This window comes from Equus asinus, chromosome 7, assembly GCF_041296235.1.
Source record: "Equus asinus isolate D_3611 breed Donkey chromosome 7, EquAss-T2T_v2, whole genome shotgun sequence".
Classification (NCBI taxonomy): Eukaryota; Metazoa; Chordata; class Mammalia; order Perissodactyla; family Equidae; genus Equus; species Equus asinus.
In genome coordinates this window covers 8,489,407-8,506,581 of record NC_091796.1, presented here as the reverse complement: position 1 = coordinate 8,506,581, position 17,175 = coordinate 8,489,407, and the positions used below count along the sequence as shown (strand labels likewise).

At 40.1% G+C, this 17,175-nt stretch overlaps 1 protein-coding gene across 4 annotated transcripts in view; it reads right to left on the bottom strand.

The window, feature by feature from the left end:
* RTTN (rotatin) overlaps positions 1–14,465 on the bottom strand; it is a 149,650-nt gene extending 135,185 nt beyond the window's left edge. For 2 of the 4 annotated variants that reach the window (XM_070512873.1, XM_014839622.3), the window contains exons 1-9: positions 14,189–14,369; positions 13,674–13,861; positions 12,599–12,776; positions 10,867–10,953; positions 8,689–8,779; positions 7,188–7,302; positions 6,085–6,235; positions 3,346–3,511; positions 1,250–1,422 (exon numbers count right to left, since the gene is read on the bottom strand). In XM_070512873.1, coding sequence (XP_070368974.1) covers positions 1,250–1,422; positions 3,346–3,511; positions 6,085–6,235; positions 7,188–7,302; positions 8,689–8,779; positions 10,867–10,953; positions 12,599–12,776; positions 13,674–13,861; positions 14,189–14,234 — 1,195 coding nt within the window. In that variant the 5' untranslated portion in view covers positions 14,235–14,369. Of the gene's footprint in view, positions 1–1,249; positions 1,423–3,345; positions 3,512–6,084; positions 6,236–7,187; positions 7,303–8,688; positions 8,780–10,866; positions 10,954–12,598; positions 12,777–13,673; positions 13,862–14,188 lie in introns of those variants that run through there. The other 2 variants (XM_014839620.3, XM_070512872.1) reach the window with 2 other exon arrangements.
* Positions 14,466–17,175: the final 2,710 nt, after the last annotated feature.

The following is a 17,175-nucleotide window of genomic DNA, read 5'->3' as shown; positions in this document are numbered from 1 at the left end:
GACTTATTCAGTCAACAAGAAGTCAGGACATACAGATTTCCTCAGGATAAAAAAAACTTTTTTTTTGAATAAAAAAATTTGTAATGCTTCCCAAATATATACCTACCTTCTGCTTTCCTCCTCATCACCTCCAAACAGGCAAAAAATAGCCACCGGACTTAAAGAATCATTAGCATGGGATATATTTTTTATTCAGCCAATATACACCAAAAAAAGGTAAAACTCATTTATCCTGTATTTATATCTTAACAAGTTTATCAACTACTAAAGATGTGTAGATTTAGAGAATAAAAATCATTGTTCTCTCCAGATCTTTCTTTACACTGCACTATGCTAAGTACTTCAGAGCATGGACCTTAGCTTCAGAAGAACCTTGCTTCAGGTCTCTGTTCTTAGCTGTTTGACTTTGGATAAGTTTCTAAACCACTCTAACTCTGTTTCCTCATTTGTAAAACGGAGATACAAGGAGTAACTACCACTGACGGAAGGACAAGATGGGTTGGTGTGAGGAGCGCATGAAATCATGCACACAAAACCAAGTCGGACAGCCAAGCACAGCAGGAACTCAATACACAGTGACTGTGGTTTGACGACTAGACTGTTGGGCATCAGCCATATTGCCACAGTTCTTATCACTCTTTACTGAAATCACAACTACATTCCACTGTATATTTCAGTATATCTTTGCAAATCTACCTAGCACACTTGAGAGAAAATGTAACTCAAGAATGAGTTGTTTTTTGGGTTTTTTTGTTTTTAGGAAAAAGAAACTCCTGCAAAGGTAAGAATCTAGTTTGGGGTTTGTTTTTGTCTTTAACATGTGTCATAGCTTAAGTAAGAACTGAGTGGGAGAATGAAACTGAGAGCAACTCAGAAAGCTTCTAAAGAGCAAAGGCCAAACATCTTTTTATCGTCTATCATGCTGCTCCACCTTCTCTAACTTACTCCAGCTGCACTGGTTTTCCAGTGCTTACATTTAAAACAGCATTTTAGAAGTGCAAGCCTGTGCAATAAGAAGCCATAAACGAAAGGGGATGTGCTGTCTGCAGTGCTCCGTGGCATCCATGTTTAATTAAGAGATAATAAAGACCTTAGTAAGTTCTTAGGAATTTGTATCCCAAAAGATAAGTACTGATTCTAAAGGTCCAAATATAGACAGAAGGTGAAAACAAGAAAAATAAGAGTCCTAGAAAACCGACAAAACAAACACAATTATATAAAAAGAACTAGGATTTCAGAAACAACTAACCCGTTCTTAGGAGAGGAACCGCTGATTCCAGGACAGAGACACAGAACTGGGCAAGACTGAGCTGCTGGAACTGCAGCTCCAGCGCGTCCTCGGTCTCCAGCTCCGACAGATCTATGTGCGCCATCTCCAAAGGCGAGGGCACGGAGTTCACAGGAGCACGACCGCTGCTCCCACTGCAAAATAAACAAGTGGCAACCCTTGAATATGGAAACAGCTCACAAGAGATTGACTGCACTTCTGCTGCCTTGCAAACTAGAAACCTCACACTGGACACAACTATATTGCTTCATGCAACAGTTCTGGTCAGGTTTGTAGAAACCTTGACAAATTTATGAGATTAAATTCCATAGACGGCTCAAAACTGTAAATGAAACCAAAAATGCATTTATATTTTGCTTTTCAAACTGATGTTCTTGAAATCTGTCAACATTCCTATAGTAGCAATCAACATTAGCACTGAAACCATTCATTTCTAAAGGAAAGTAACCAGATTCATAGCAAAGTTGTTCGGTAATCAACTTATAAAGGCAAAACTAAATAATTCACATAGTTTCCTGAGTTTTCTGTGATTTTCACCAAATGTTCTGAGTAAGCCAATGTTAGCAACCGAAGAATGCCAGAAAAACATGAGAAATGGATTACTTTAATTAGCACATTCAACATCACAGAATGATATTGAATACACCAAAAAATGGAACATCTCATCTTTCTTGACTTCCTCCATAAAAACATTCTTACCTTGGATGTAAAGTGGTGGGGTAACAGTGCTAGAGAAAGGCTTGAAACTCACATTTACAAAGAATCTCAAAATTTTGACTTTTGGTATTGTCCACAATTGAAGCTGAATCACAGAGACACACTAACACTATTGAAACATGTAAAACACCCAAAATTTAATAGATGTTTTGTCATTTCTTCAATTTCACCATACAAAGTATCCCAAAATATGGAAATCAGCTGTACTTCTCTCAAACTCTGAAAGGCCCCATGAGGAAGATGCTCACTCAGGAGTGAAAATTCACAAGCACAGAGCACACCCTATGGATATAGCTTAGTGAAGGAGGGACAAAGGCTTTCTAAGAGTAAAGAGAAAAACCAGGCCTGCTCCCCACCAGTTACCAGGCAAGGACTAGGAACACAGGCTCTCACATCATACTGTCCAACCCCGCCCTGCTCTGGACCAACTCTATAAACTGGGCTTAGGCTCCAGCCTCTCAGAACCTCAGGGTTTTCTGTAAAATGATGATAGCAATGACAACACCAATCCTATTAAAGGACTGTTAGGAGGACAACTAAAGGAGACCAAGTGCGTACGGCACTTGGCCTAACACCAAGCCCACAGCCAGTACAGGCAGCCCTAGCTGGTAGCAGCAGCAGCGCCATGAGACAATAATCAGCCAGCAGACAAGGGTTGGCCTTACTGAGCATTTATCAGAATGACACTAAACAAGAGGCTAATACATTTTTAGATGCTTGTAGCCTAAGGATGAGGTAAAATACAAACACCATGCCAATCCCTTTAAGAAAGTTCACAATAAAAGTCTGTGTTTACACAAATAAGTAGGAGTCCATAAACCATGCACCCTGAAGGAGTCTGTTTTACAGATTCTCCAATTATTCCTTTTAAAACACTGATGTATTTAAATCATGCTTAGACTTACAAAAACGGGTTTTAAATATTATCAAATGTATCTATCATTTAAACCTATGCTTTTAAACTAGATCACATTCCATTTGTGGCTGGCAAAAAAAATTTAGTGAGTGAGAATTATCACTCTTCTTTCAGTGCAATAGAAACAGAAAATATAGTTCACTGTGTAGCACATGGAATCTGAGTACTATTTTGTGAACACTTTGTTTTGGTGGACACACAGGCACACATGCACACACATGCAGTGTAGGTCTGTGTACTGAACACCGAACTACAATGTAGGACTTATTTCCTACTGTGGGTCATGGTCTAAAAAAGTACGAAAACTACTGGTTTAACAGGTGGTCAACACATGTGGTAATGTTTTAAAAGAGAAGTCAGAGGAAAATGATGATTGCCCTCTGAAATTGAGACACACACATTAACCTGGCTTGTCTACAGTCACCTGGAAGACAGTGCATCCCAATCCTGGCCGTCTCCTCTGGGTCGCTGGCCTGTGCGCCCAACCACAGAAGGCCGGGGGCTGCTGCTTCCTGGAGAAGGATTCTGGGAATGATGAGTAACTCTTACATCATGACAATAAGACAAAGAAGAATTCTGGGAAATTGTATCTGGGGGAAAAAAAAAGAAAATTATCCCATAGTACAGACAGATTGCTGATTATGTAGTATTTATGTGTCATTCTTCCAAATAAACACTAACAAAATTCAGATAGTAGAAATGCTACTATAGGAGTAAAAATAAAAGTAAAGGTCAACCTTTTCAGCAAGTATTCACTTAGCACATTTAGGTTTATATCTAACTGACCTGGTTATATGGAACTTTCTAGCCAACATACACTTACAACAGTGTTCATTTACAACATTAAAGACTGCCAAAGCGGCATACCAGACTGTGCACTCCCTTGCTTAAAACTATCCAAGAAACCCTACCTCAAACCATTTGCAAAAATTAACTCAAAATGGATTAAAAATCTAAATGTAAGAGCAAAAACCATAAGTCTCTTTAGCAGATAATATAGCGGTAAATCTTCATGACCTTGGATTTAGAAATGGATTCTTAGATATGACACCAAAAGCACAACCAAAGAAAACATAGATAAACTGAACTTCAAAATTAAAAACTTCTGTGCATCAAAGATTATCAAGATGACACCTACAGAATAGGAGAAAATATTTGCAAATCATATATCTGATAAGGATTTAATATCCAGGATAAACAAAGAACTCCTAAAATTCAACAATTAAAAAACAAACAACTTGGGCCAGCCCCAGTGGCCTAGTGGTTAAGTTCAGCGCACTCCACTTTGGCAGCCCAGGTTCAGTTCCTAGGCACAGTCCTACACATTTGTCTATCAGTAGCCATGCTGTGGTGGTGGCTCACATAGAAAATAGAGGAAGACTGGCAACAGATGTTAGCACAGGACGAATCTTCCTCAGCTAAAAAAAAAAAAATTTAAAAATGGGCAAAGAACTTCAAAAGACATTTTTCCATAGAAGATATACAAATGATCAATAAGTACATGAAATTTCACCAGGGAATTACTAGTCATTAGACAGTAGTCTTTAGGGAAATGCAAATCAAAACAACGAGGGGTCAGGGGCCAGCTCCATGGCCCAGTCGTTAAGTTTGCACACTCTGCTCCAGCAGCCCAGGATTTTGCTGGTTCGGATCCTCGGTGCAGATATGGCACCACTCATCAAGCCATGCTGACACAGCATCCCACATAGAGGACCTAGAAGGACCCCCAACTAGACTATATGACTATGTAGTGGTGTGGTGTTGGGGACAAGAAGAAGAAAAAATTAAAAAAAGAATACAGAAAATTGGCAACAGATGGTGGCTCAGTTGCCAAACTTCAGGAAAAAAAAAAAACAATGATGGGCTGACCTGTGGTGAGGTGGTTACATTCAGTGCCCTCTGCTTCAGTGGCCTGGGTTTGTGGGTTTGGATTCCAGTCGCAGACCTACACCACTCGACAGCCGGTTCACCACACTCCACCCACACGGGCCTGGTTTCCGTTCCTCAAGCACGTCACCCTCACTGCTGAGGCTCTGACCTTCCTGGAACACCCTTCCTGCAGCTCTTCAAGCAGACGCTCCTTCTCGCCCTCCAGGTCGCCTCCTGAGAGGCTCTCCCTGACCATCCTACCTAAGTAAGCTGCGCTCCCTCCATCACCTTCTGTCACACCACCCTCCTTGTTCCCTTCGAGCACTTCTGATCTGAAATGAACTTGTTTATTACCTGTCTCCAATATTCTAAAATCTAACCTCATAAAGGCTGAGACTTTACCTGTTTTGTTCAGTGTTACACCCCCAGAGACTAGAATATTGGTTGGCATACAGTAGACGATAAATAAATATTTATTTAATACATGAATAAATCTTCAGAAATACCAAGCAATTTTATCATCATTATAATTTGTTTTTCTGATGAAATATGGGGCACCCAAAAGCTCTCTTATCAGCCAACTGCAGAATGCTGTATCTCAAGAAAGTTAAGGAGGAAACCCCAGACCCTGTGAGATCTATAATAAAGCTAACGTAGGGCAAAAATATTCAAGGAGCACAGGATCAGTGAAACTCTCAACAAAACAGGGATTAACTGTAAAGCATAATGACAAATCACTATAATATTCAATGCATACTGTAAAAGTACACAGAAATCTTAAGTTGTAAATACTGTTTTGACAAGGCCAGCCTCGTACTCTATTTGGCCATTAGATGGTGCTTTTTCCCTGAAAAGTTTGACACTATCATATAATACTATGACTACATCACAAGTCAAATAAAAATAGTCTTCATAAAATAAAAATTGGTATTTTTCAAACCAAACAATTTATTAACACAACACGTAACGTGTGAAAATACCCAAAGTCCCACATGAATAGCGGGACTCAGAATCCTAGTCCCTAACTGCCAAAAACACTCTTTACGTATGGGAGAAAGAAAACAAACACCTGCAAAGGTCTCTTATCAAAAATAAAAAAAGAGGGTGGGATCATGAGTGGTTCTGTCAATCACACAGTTTGTTTTCAAAGATGACAATTTGATTACGTTTAGGAGTAGGGGGTTGATGTTCTGAAATGTATACACAGTAAGGCCCCAGCAGTGAGTATAATAGGGAGTTCTCAGAAGAATCTGCAAATACTGCTAGTGACTAGTGAACAAATAAATATAAATACCTTGTTTACTAGAGAAAAAACCTGGATCCCGGTGAAAGTTCAGTCTGTTTCTTAAATACGTGCACAGCTGCTGCAAGCAGGACACTGACTGCAGTGCCAGGCGATGTTTTCCATCTCCCCCAAAGGCCAGTTTCAGCAGAGATAAGAGACTCTGAAATAAAGAGCAATGAAAACGATCACAGGAACTAAGTGCTCGACCTCAAAGAAGGATGTGGAGCTTCAGGAAGGTTAAATGAACAACAAAGGGAATAAATGAAGCTGCCAAATGTTTATAAGACAGGAGAAAGAGAAATGCACAAAAATGACAGTGTAATGCAAGAAGATGAGTCAAAATAAGATGATAAAATTTTAATAGCCTCTGTTTCTCATATCTAAAATCTGGTAGCTGAGCACCCATTCTGAGAGAACACAGGAATTATTCCCCATTCAGAACATTAAGTTATACAGTACTTTTAAAAAATCACAGCAAGCCTTTTCATCTCAAACAGCTAAATCACATTGCCACGTGCTGGTAATCAACAGCTTTTCCTCTGCTATCATTTGACAGGTGCAGCAGTACGTATTAATAGCTTCCATTCACTGGCATGCACTTCAGCCCTCTAATTGCAGAGCGAGGTTGTGGACTGAGGGTGCTGAGGCACTGCGAGATGCTCTGGACATGCCAGAATCCCAAGGCTGGATCCCAATCTCTCTACTAAATAAGCAATAGACTAGATAGCAAAGAATCCATCTGATTTGCTCACTACGACCATATTTCCACAGCATCTAGCACTGTGCCTTACACAGACTGGATACTCAGAAAGTGATGCTATTCTTACTGTTAAGAAGGGTTCCTGCTGCCCAAACTCCATTTTCAAAGTCTATTTCTCCTTTGGATGACCCATAAACAGTAAATCAAGGTGGTCACAATGGACAGCATGCATCGAATGAGACTAATTCCCATCCAGATAAGTTAAAAGATAAGTGATTTAAATAACCAAATATTTCATTTTTTGAATACAGTAGTGCAAATTTCCTTTACAAGGACTCCTACTTTGCAAAATTTGTTTCATTGCAAAAAGTTGTCTATTTCAAAATTGAAAACAATTACACAGGATACGCACCTGAACAATTTTTGGCCTTTGAAGGAAAATCTCAGCAGGAAAATCTTGCATGATAACGTCCTTCAATAGTTCACAGGTGTTCCAGATTAAAGTGTGGTTACTACTTCTTAAAGAACTACAAAATATAGTATTATTTTTAAAATGAGTTTACCTGTACCAGATTCTGAGTAACCTCGGGGCATAATGACTCTATCACAATCCTTTGGACCTCAACTAAGACATCACTTCCCCTGGGAAGCCTTCCTAGATTTTTTCCCCAATCAATAAACAACTCTGGGGTAGATGCTTCTTCCATATGCCTCTATTTTGTGCTATGTAATTGTGTGTTGACCTTATATCCCCCACTAGACCCTCAAGAGCAGGGACTACAGGGTATCCACTACTATAAGCCCAGAGATTATCACAATGCTACAAAATGAGATCAATGAGGTCAAAGGGCACAGAATTCGGTGAAATCTGCTAAATGAATTAGGAAATAAGACAAAAAAATAATAGTAAGTATAGAGTTAAATTCTAGGAATCAGATTCCTTACTGCTCATCTCTGTTCTAGGTGATTCAAGCTGGGACTCCGCTCTTAAACTAGACAGAGGATACCCCTCAACTTTTCAGACAATATCTGCTCTCCTAGGGATGTAGCAGTTGTTCATCCCAACCCAAAAACCACACCCTCTCTCTCAGCCCAGCTCCAGTCCACCATTCGCCATTCACACGCGTGCACTAGACGCTGTTAGCTCTTCTTTAGGGACTGACTCAGAACTGACATATCAAAACAAGCCCCTGCCCTTTGTCATGTGCACTCCACCCCCTCAATACCTTACTCCAAGAGAATTTACTGATGCCTTAGAAGTGCCATCACCAAAAGTCCTTCAACACCATCCACCTGTATCTGGCCCTAACTCTAGCAACTTGGTCTTTATTTTTCACATTCTTACCAAAACAAGACTAACAACTCATTGTTGTGGCATTCATTGAAATTAAAGTTTCAGCAAAAAGTGAAACTAGACATTAAAACACTCTCCAAACTTCTATATATCAGCTGCCTACTTTTGGGAGGAATAACCAATTAACATCCATTACATAAGATTAGATTAGATCAGTGGTCCCCAAGCTTCTCCTAACAGAGCAGAAAACATGGAATCCATGTTTCGAAATATATCGTCTACTAAAAAAGACTGCATTTATGTTTGATTTTTCCATTTTTATTAACCAAGGGCATAAGCAATGGCCAATCAGAGAATCTGGTCAATAAGAGATGACTACTATCACCAAGAAGTACACAAGATTCCAACTGGAAAAAAGAAATTTGATGTGCAGCCTGATTAAAGGCAAACAGGAATTGTCTGGCTTGCTTTTTAAAATACTGAAAATCCTTCATATATTCCCTTTACTACCTTCACAGCCACTTAGTATCTTTTTTCCTGGTGAAAATGTATAGTAATAACTATCAGATTTGATGGCTATAAATGAACCAAAATACCAGAAATACCTCAGGCACTGTACCTTTCATTAGAGGAGAGGACATGTCGGTCTGTGGTGGTCAGCGGCAGCCAAGGAAACGTAGAAAACTTCAAGCACTTGACAGTCTGATTTACTGTTAACGGAAAAGTAAAACTTCAGGCATCAAGAAGTCAATGTTGACAGATTCACAAAGTTAAGAGTAAAGCTTCCCTTTTAAAACAAGGCCCCAAGTAAAGTTCCATCTTACATTATACCAAGCAAGGTCAGCTACAATTTTGTTCCCTCACAGGATAAATAACAGAGCTCTCTTTTCATAATTTAAACAGAACGAGTATATTATTATTATTAGAAGAGCATTAAACACACACCAATATTGAATGACATTTAGAGTTTCAACTAAATTTCTTATTTTACCCTGTGGTTGATCAGAACACAGAGTTTAAATCTGACATAAAAGGAACTGGCATTTGGAGAACATCTTTAATTGGAGAAATTAAAAATGATATAAACATAATCATCTATTATATTTAATTAGTCATGTTCAAATATCCTATATGGTGTTAGATGTTTAAACCTCTTTGAAGATAACTTGAAGACCATAAGGTTGAAGATCAAATATCAGAGTTCAAAGGAGATTAAAAGAAATCCAAGAAACTAACACAGTTTTAAACTACCCCTGTTCAAATTATTTTTTAACAGATCTCATATTGCATAAGTTAAGGTGACAAGACTGAGAAACAGTATCTACATAAGCCCTTCCAAATGGCAAATAGTCTTTCTGCCAAATGCTTTGAAAGAGCATGGAATCGTTAAATTCAGATAACGGTAATATTAAATTGCCAAACACATCACAGTTGCTTTTTTCAAGTGCTAACATAAAAGCAGGGTTTACTTTTTAAGGCAAAAGCAAGAGGTAGGTGGAGGGAAGGACAGGCTTACACTGCGCACGTAAAGATGTGTCCAAAATAAGCCACACCATCAATTCACAAACTGCAACTCACAGGAAATGCGTAACCATCTCAATCGTCCTTAAGGTTTTCAACAGCTTCACTCAAAGACCCATTGTTACCAGCCCTGTAGACACTCACCTCCTTCTGATGTCTCTCACTGTCACTCAGTTAAGCCTCTCAGCCACAAACACAAAGAACTACCATCTTGCCTCAAAACCAAAGCTCCTTACAAGCCTAACAAATCTTTTCCAGAAAGGTGAAGCATTTTAACAGATGAGCACGTTTTCTGTTTTTTCTTTTCAGGCTGTTATTCAACCTGAGAGTTTCTATGAAAGTTTTTAATAACAGAGGACTTCCAAATTCAGTTAATCTGAATACCCGACATCAGCAGATGTATCCTGGCACACAACTTTTTCATCTCAACTACGCAGGCAAGAAAAACATGAAGTACATGCTTACCTATCCACTCCCTAACTGCATCACCTAGGACAAAGCTTTTGTCCTTTCTAAGCCTCAGTGTCCTCATCAGTAAAATGGGGACACTAACAAAATCAATCTCATGGGCTCCACGAGGATTGATTCACTCATTCAAAGAACGTATATAGTGCGTAACACATTTTGGCATTGTTTCACACACTGGGGATAAAGCCCTGTATGCAGCTATCATTAAACTAAGAATGAGGGAGACAAACAAGAAGTAAATAAATACATAATTTTAGATCACGATATGTGTTAGGAAGAAAACTAAACACAGATGGAAAGTGACCACCGGCTAGAGTCCTCAGGAAGGTCTCTTTGAGGAGGTGGCCTGTGAGCAGCAGAGACCAGACACACCCAGACATGAAAAGACCTGGATGAGATTCCAGGGAGAGGCTCTAAATCAGAACTCTTCAATCAGCTGGATGTTGGGATAAAGATAAATGAAGAAACAAAGATGATTCTGAGTCTTCGGCTTAAATAACTAGATGGACAGTACCACTCAGGGAGCTGACACATGCACAGCACAGGGCACCGTCCCCTGACAAAGACTTCGTGTTCAATAAGCACGAGGTACCAGTGCACCATTACCACCCACTTACAGAGCTGCTCGGACGCAGTTAGAACATCAAGTGTCACCATTTAGACTCTACACCCGAGACTAATTTGAGGCAAACATTCAGTTCAATGCTGAAACATTCAAGTTTGACAGTGTGTCTTCACAACAATGAGGAAAAGTACATTAATTTCCAATTTACCAGATCAGCAGATTTACTTCCCTACCCATACACACCCATCGGCCGTGGAGGCACTTCCGTCTGCTGCAAATTACTTTTGTCTTGAGGAAAATACCCTGTTAAGATTTCAGGTTGTGGCAATTCTGAAAAGAAAATGTAAGTATCACTTCATCATTGATTTTTATTAGCTAAATGTGAAACTCACTCATCAAATATTCATGTTTTCTCAAGTTTTTGAATCATTTTAAAAACTAGAAAAATAACCTAGTTTTTTTTTCTCTGAAGTGTGTCTTTCTAAAGAGGAAAAGAATGTGAATACTGAACCAATTTCCAATTGATGGGGTTTTTCCCCTCTCTCTTTTACTGTTAATAAATACAATTACTTTTTAGAATGAAAACATCCACAATGTACATAAAGAATCTGTTACAAAGTATCTATTCAAGGATTGTTCATCTCTGCTGCTTAGTCCATCTCCCCTCTCTGACTCTAATTGTAGTGTCTGATCACTTCAATTTTCATTAATATCTTTAAAAAAAAAACTCACAAACATAGGAGTGGAGTGCTATCTTTCAACACCTGTGACGATTCCACATCACATCTTATTATGAATTCAGCAGTTCAGATGCAATGAGAAGGAGGAAAAGGCTACAACTAAATTCTGTAATTTTCTCTTTGAATTTTTCATGCTAGTAGTTCCTAACATTAATACAGATAACTGAAAATTAGCCCTAGACTATACCTCTAATCTCACCTGCCAGGAACTAGATTGAAAATTCACGATTTAAGATTCTACTTGATTTGTTATGGCTTAGACAGAAATTGTAAAATACATTATTAAAAATCACAGTCACACAAGAACTCAATCAATGGCAGCTGCTATTGTTCTTATTAAAAGCATACCAGAGTCATAGCAGGAGCAGCGCAGCATTGGTGAAGAGAAAAATATGGTCTAACAGATTAAGCAAGCAAAAACATGCTTTTTCCACCTTTACTACTCAATCACATAAATTTCATCAGCACTTTTTTTTTTCTTTGAATCAATTTAAATGCCTTCCGTTTGCTAGGCACTATACCGGGCATTAAATAACAACAAGAACACAACAGTAGCAGCCAACAATTCTATGCTTAATATATGCTGGGCCCTACGTGGAGCACTTGACAGGCATTGTCTCATTTAATCCTCACAACAATTCTACCAGATGTTCTTTCTTCTTGTCCCAATTTTGGCATGAGAAAACTAAGGCCTGGAGGAGTGAAGAACCTTACTTAGAAAGGTCACACAACTAGTGGCAGCACTGGGACTTAAGTCCCTGTCTCTTTGGCTCTGATTTTAAGCAGTATACCACGTGTAGCTCATTTTGATTGGCCCCCACAACAAAATCATGAGCTAGGGCAGGTATCACCATACTCCTGTACAAAGAACACAGTCAAAAAATCCAAGTTTGACACATTTAGAATGATGTCTGGCACACAATAACGAGTGCTCAATGAAAATTTGTTGTTATTGTTAAAGAAATAATCTGTCACACTAGTCTCACAAAAAGAAAATCAATGGCATCTTTTAGGCCCCATACAAAATTAGAAATAAATACTAATGTATCCTCCTCTAAATAACAGTAGAAGAGGGGAAAAAAGATCGCTCGGATAAGTTAGCAAGAAAAATAAGTTGGGGGGGGTGGGAAGGAGTCTTTTTTTTTTTTAATTTAAGGTCACCTTCCTTAGAATTAACCGCTAGAACCAATATGTATATTTTAACAGAATGCTTCAGATTGATTCCAAAGAGTTACCAGTTTGATTGGTTTGGTAAGATTCAGAATATAGCGCAGGAACTTCCGAAGGAAGAATAAAAAGTCCATCTAAAATGCCATCGATTTCAGCCTGTAGATTTGGCTCCACATTAGAACGAAGTTTAGATAAAAATTCGACTGCACCGAGATCAACCAAATGCTGGACCGCTGGGGGATACTGAAATAAGAAGAGAAGAGTCTTAAGAATAATAATAAATATCAAAATCTCTAGACATTATTTTACCACAGTCAAAACATGAAATTATTTTTGGTATACTAGATGTTCCTTTTTAAAAAAAATAAATCTTGCATTGATATACCCCAAAGTAAAGAACTTTCAAGAATAGGACGTACATTTATAGTGACATACATAAAATATTTGATAACGCTTAGGAGAGACAAGTCCAGACAATGATCACTGGAAATGCACCCTATCAATCCTACCTTTATTTACTAAATGGATTACTTCTTCCCACTGACACTCACCCTCTCCTCTCCTACCTCCAACCTCCAACCAGTCAAAGGATGCCAAAGTAATGAGAACCCCCTACGAGTGCAGAGTGATTTACAGTTTTGAAAGGTGACACCAGCACACTGACATTTCACCATAACAACTAACTACTCTCGAGAAAGGCAGAGGAACACAAATCTGAAAATCAAATATGGGAACAGCAATTTAACATTCTTGTGCTATTTACTAAACATGGTCTGTAACATTATCTTTAAATGTATTCTCTTTCCTACAGACACAACTAACTTTTAACATGTAAATAGCAGAACACAAGGAAATACACAATAAAACATATTAACCTCTGAAGATGATTCCAAAAATCAGAACACACCAGAACTCAGCAGCTCTGGGTTACTTCAGAGCACAGAAGAGACAACGTGAGATTCAGCATTACGAATAAGAGAAAAGGAAGATGAGCACTACATACCCAGATAAATTAAAATTCAAACTCTTCGATTGTTTTTAAAAAAATTTTTTTTAATTATTTAACTTTCAACCAACGATACAATTAAATGACTAAGAAACACTCACTCCTCTGATCATTTTATTTCAAAATGATCCTACCTTAACCAATCTATTCAACAGGCTCAGAACCTCCGCTTTCATTGGGACGGACGGGAAATTGAACCATTCCAGCAAATGCAGGAAAAGCAGCCTCTCCTGAACGAGATCAGCACAGCAGATTAAGTTGTGCTCAACCTTGCAGAGGATGCTCCGGAGAGCGCGCTCCCGGATCTCGGCCAGCTGATGACCTGTCAACGAAGCACAGCACGCTGCTGCCCTACTCCCAGGAGGCGCCCCCAGATCGACCCTGAAACTTGGTCATTCCTGGGGGGGGCCCGGCGCGGGGAGGAAGGAGAGAGGGAACCCAGGTGTCTGCACCTGCCGGCCGCTCGGGCGCTGGGCACGCGAACTGCCGAGCTGACAGCGTCCCACAGGGTCCCAGGGGGCCGCCCAGGGAGGCCAGGACACGAGACGGAGCCGCCGCCGCGGGGCCCGGCCTCGGACACGGGACACGGCCTTTCCAGCAGGTGGCCACGACAAAGAAGGGCTGGGGCGAGGGCATCGCAGACTGTTACCGAGTTTCCTGATGAGCCCCGTCAGGACCATCTCGTTCCGCACCATCAGCCGCCGTCGGAGAATTAAACCGCCGCGCCACAGCGTCCGGCCACAATTAATGTCCCCCTGGAAACCCGGCCCGTCGGACGGCGGGTTCTGCAACGCGGGAGTGAACCACCCGACGAGTGAGAAGCATTCCGTGAGCTGTTCTCGGGCGCCGCACCGCCAGAGAAGCTTACAGTCTCCCTATAAATACTACCACGCAGCTCCTAGACAGAAGTCTCTGTCGTAAGAACCGGAAAGAATGAGGAGACAAGTAGGGTAGAACCTGGTTTGGTCGCCATGCATGTCGGGAGTTGTAGTCTTGGTCCATTCGTGTTCGCCTCCCGGAATTCCGGACCCGCTGCTGCGCCCGCCTGCCTGGGGTTCCGGTGCCCCAGCGCGGGCTGTGGCGCGGGCTGCAGAGGCCGGGACTGCAGCGCAACCCAGCCCTGCGTCCTCGCTCTGCAACAGATCCGTTTATGACTCTGCCAGTGTGAATTATCAGCTCTCAGAACTTTACAATTTAGAATGCAGAGTTTTGTTTTGTTAGAATTCCCCCACCCCCTTTACTGAGTGACTTACCCTCTTTAACTGTGAAGTGTATCTGCAAAGTCAAACAGCGTCCCCGGATACCTAAATTCAATATAAACAAGCAAACCACAAAAGGAAAGAGACGCCGGAAAAAAGGAAAATGAGCAGAAGAGAAAAAGGGAGAAAGAATGTAGAAAGAGGAAAAAAGGGGGGGAGGGGGGAACGAATTAGTATTTTAAGGCACCAAAGTTGATTTTTGCATCTTGCACTGTGATCCATCTGAACAAATAGGAAAAATTTCTAAGCAATGGTAACGACGCCACCAAAATTACATTTGTAAAATGATTTGCACTTTAGAAAGCATTTTATCTCACTGATCTTTCCGATTTCCCTGGGAAAGAGCTGTCAAGACAAGTATTCCCATTCCTATTTTGAAAAAACAAAAAGGGAGGTTAAAACCAGACAAGTACCTCACCCAAGGTCACATCACCTAGTAAGTGGTGGATTGAAGACCGGACCTTAATTTTCTTTGTAACATTCTTAGAACCTTGCTACTTCTGTATGTGTGTAGGTGAAAGAGAGAGTAGTGACATTTGAGTTGGATCTTGAAGGATAAGTAGGAGTTTGCTTGCCAGGCAAGGAAATGGGGTAAGGGAATTCCTACCAGAGACAGAGTGAGTCTGTCAGTCAGGGAAAGTAAGAAATTCCATGTCGCCAAATTACCTATGGAAGGAAGAGGCAGAGGGGGAAGGGGTTGACAGTGTGCAGGTTGGTCTCCGTTTGGCCCGCTAGTTGCTCCTCCCAGCCCTGCCAGTCTTTTTAGTAACTAATCTGCACAGATGAAAAGACTCCACCATCCAGACTCCCTGGCCCTCTGGCCTCCATGTGCTGTAGCCAATGGGAGACAGCAGCAGGAGGTTGGAGAGTGGGACGACAAAGAGGTGTGGATATTTAATCAAGACTCCACTGGCCCATACCTAGGGCTGCCTGGCCAGGACTGTCACAGTGGCTGCATTCCTGAACCCTAGGGTGACAGCTCCTGATGGATAGTGTGCCAAATGGACCAAAAAGCAGAAACTGTGGAGGCAGTTACACCAGCTAGGTTTCTGTGTCGTTATCCAGGCATGAAGGTTCTCATTATGGATTTGAAGTGTCAAGGTCAAAATACACATGACAGTATAGAGGACTAACAGAGATAACTTTTCAATGATATTTCTAAGATGAAAAGTCTTAGGTGATAAGAAACTGGGGATGTCAGCAGGTAGTGGGTGATGACACTGTGGGAGAAACATAAATTAATTGAAAACAAGCATTTTGTCAGTAAAATGGGGGGCCAAACCATGAAATTGTCTCATTTATGTTGATTTTATTTTCTAGTTTTTATTGTTATTGTTGAGCATATATTGCTTTTATAATTAGATAAAAATCATTAAGTCCTGCCTATGACATTCAAAAGCAAAAAAAAAATGTTTTCCTATTAGACTAAGTATTAACTTGCCAATTTTCCCTCAAAGAATCAATCTTCAACTTATTAATTCTACAGTTAAAAAACCCTCACCCAGGGGCCGGCCAGGTGGTGCAGAGGTTAAGTGCGCATGTTCCGTTTAGGTGGCCTGGTGGTCGCTGGTTCGGATCCTGGGTGCGGACATGGCACGGCTTGGCAAAAGCCATGCTGTGGTAGGCATCCCACGTATAAAGTAGAGGAAGGTGGACATGGATGTTAGCTCAGGGCCAGGCTTCCTCAGCAAAAAGAGGAGGATTGGCAGCAGATGTTAGCTCAGGGCTAATCTTCCTCAAAAAAAAAAAAAAAAAAAACCCTCACATATTCTCATGTATTAACTGGACTTTTATTTATTTTCAGTAACTTTCTTGTTCTTTCCTTAGATTGGTTTTGCTGTTTCTTTTCTAACTTCTTGACCTAAAGGTTTTGTTGCTTTATTTTCATTCTTTCTCAGTTATAGAGAATTTTAAGTCCATGAATCTGCATCTAAGAAAAGCTTTAATCATATATCATGAATTTAGACTTATAGTGTTCTAACTATTTTTATTCTCAACCTTTCTGAAACTGCTATTTCGATATATCCTATTTCACCCAAGATCTGTTTAGGAAGGAGGTTTTTAATTGCCAAGCCTTTCCTGCATATACTTTAGTAATTAATTCCTACTTTTATTATATCACAATCAGCAACTGGGGCTTTTGTTAAGTTTGAACTTCAAGGTCAAATATTTCAGTGATGCCTGAGTACTTGAAAAAACGAGCAAGAGATATCTGTGTGGACGTATGGAGAACTGTGTGGGTGTACATCTTTGCAATTTTCTACTTGTATTTATAGTAATTTTTGTTATATTTATTTAAACGCTAACTTATAATAAAAACATGTTGAATTTTACATGATGGTAAATAATAGTCATTCAAGTGGCAAGACACAAATGG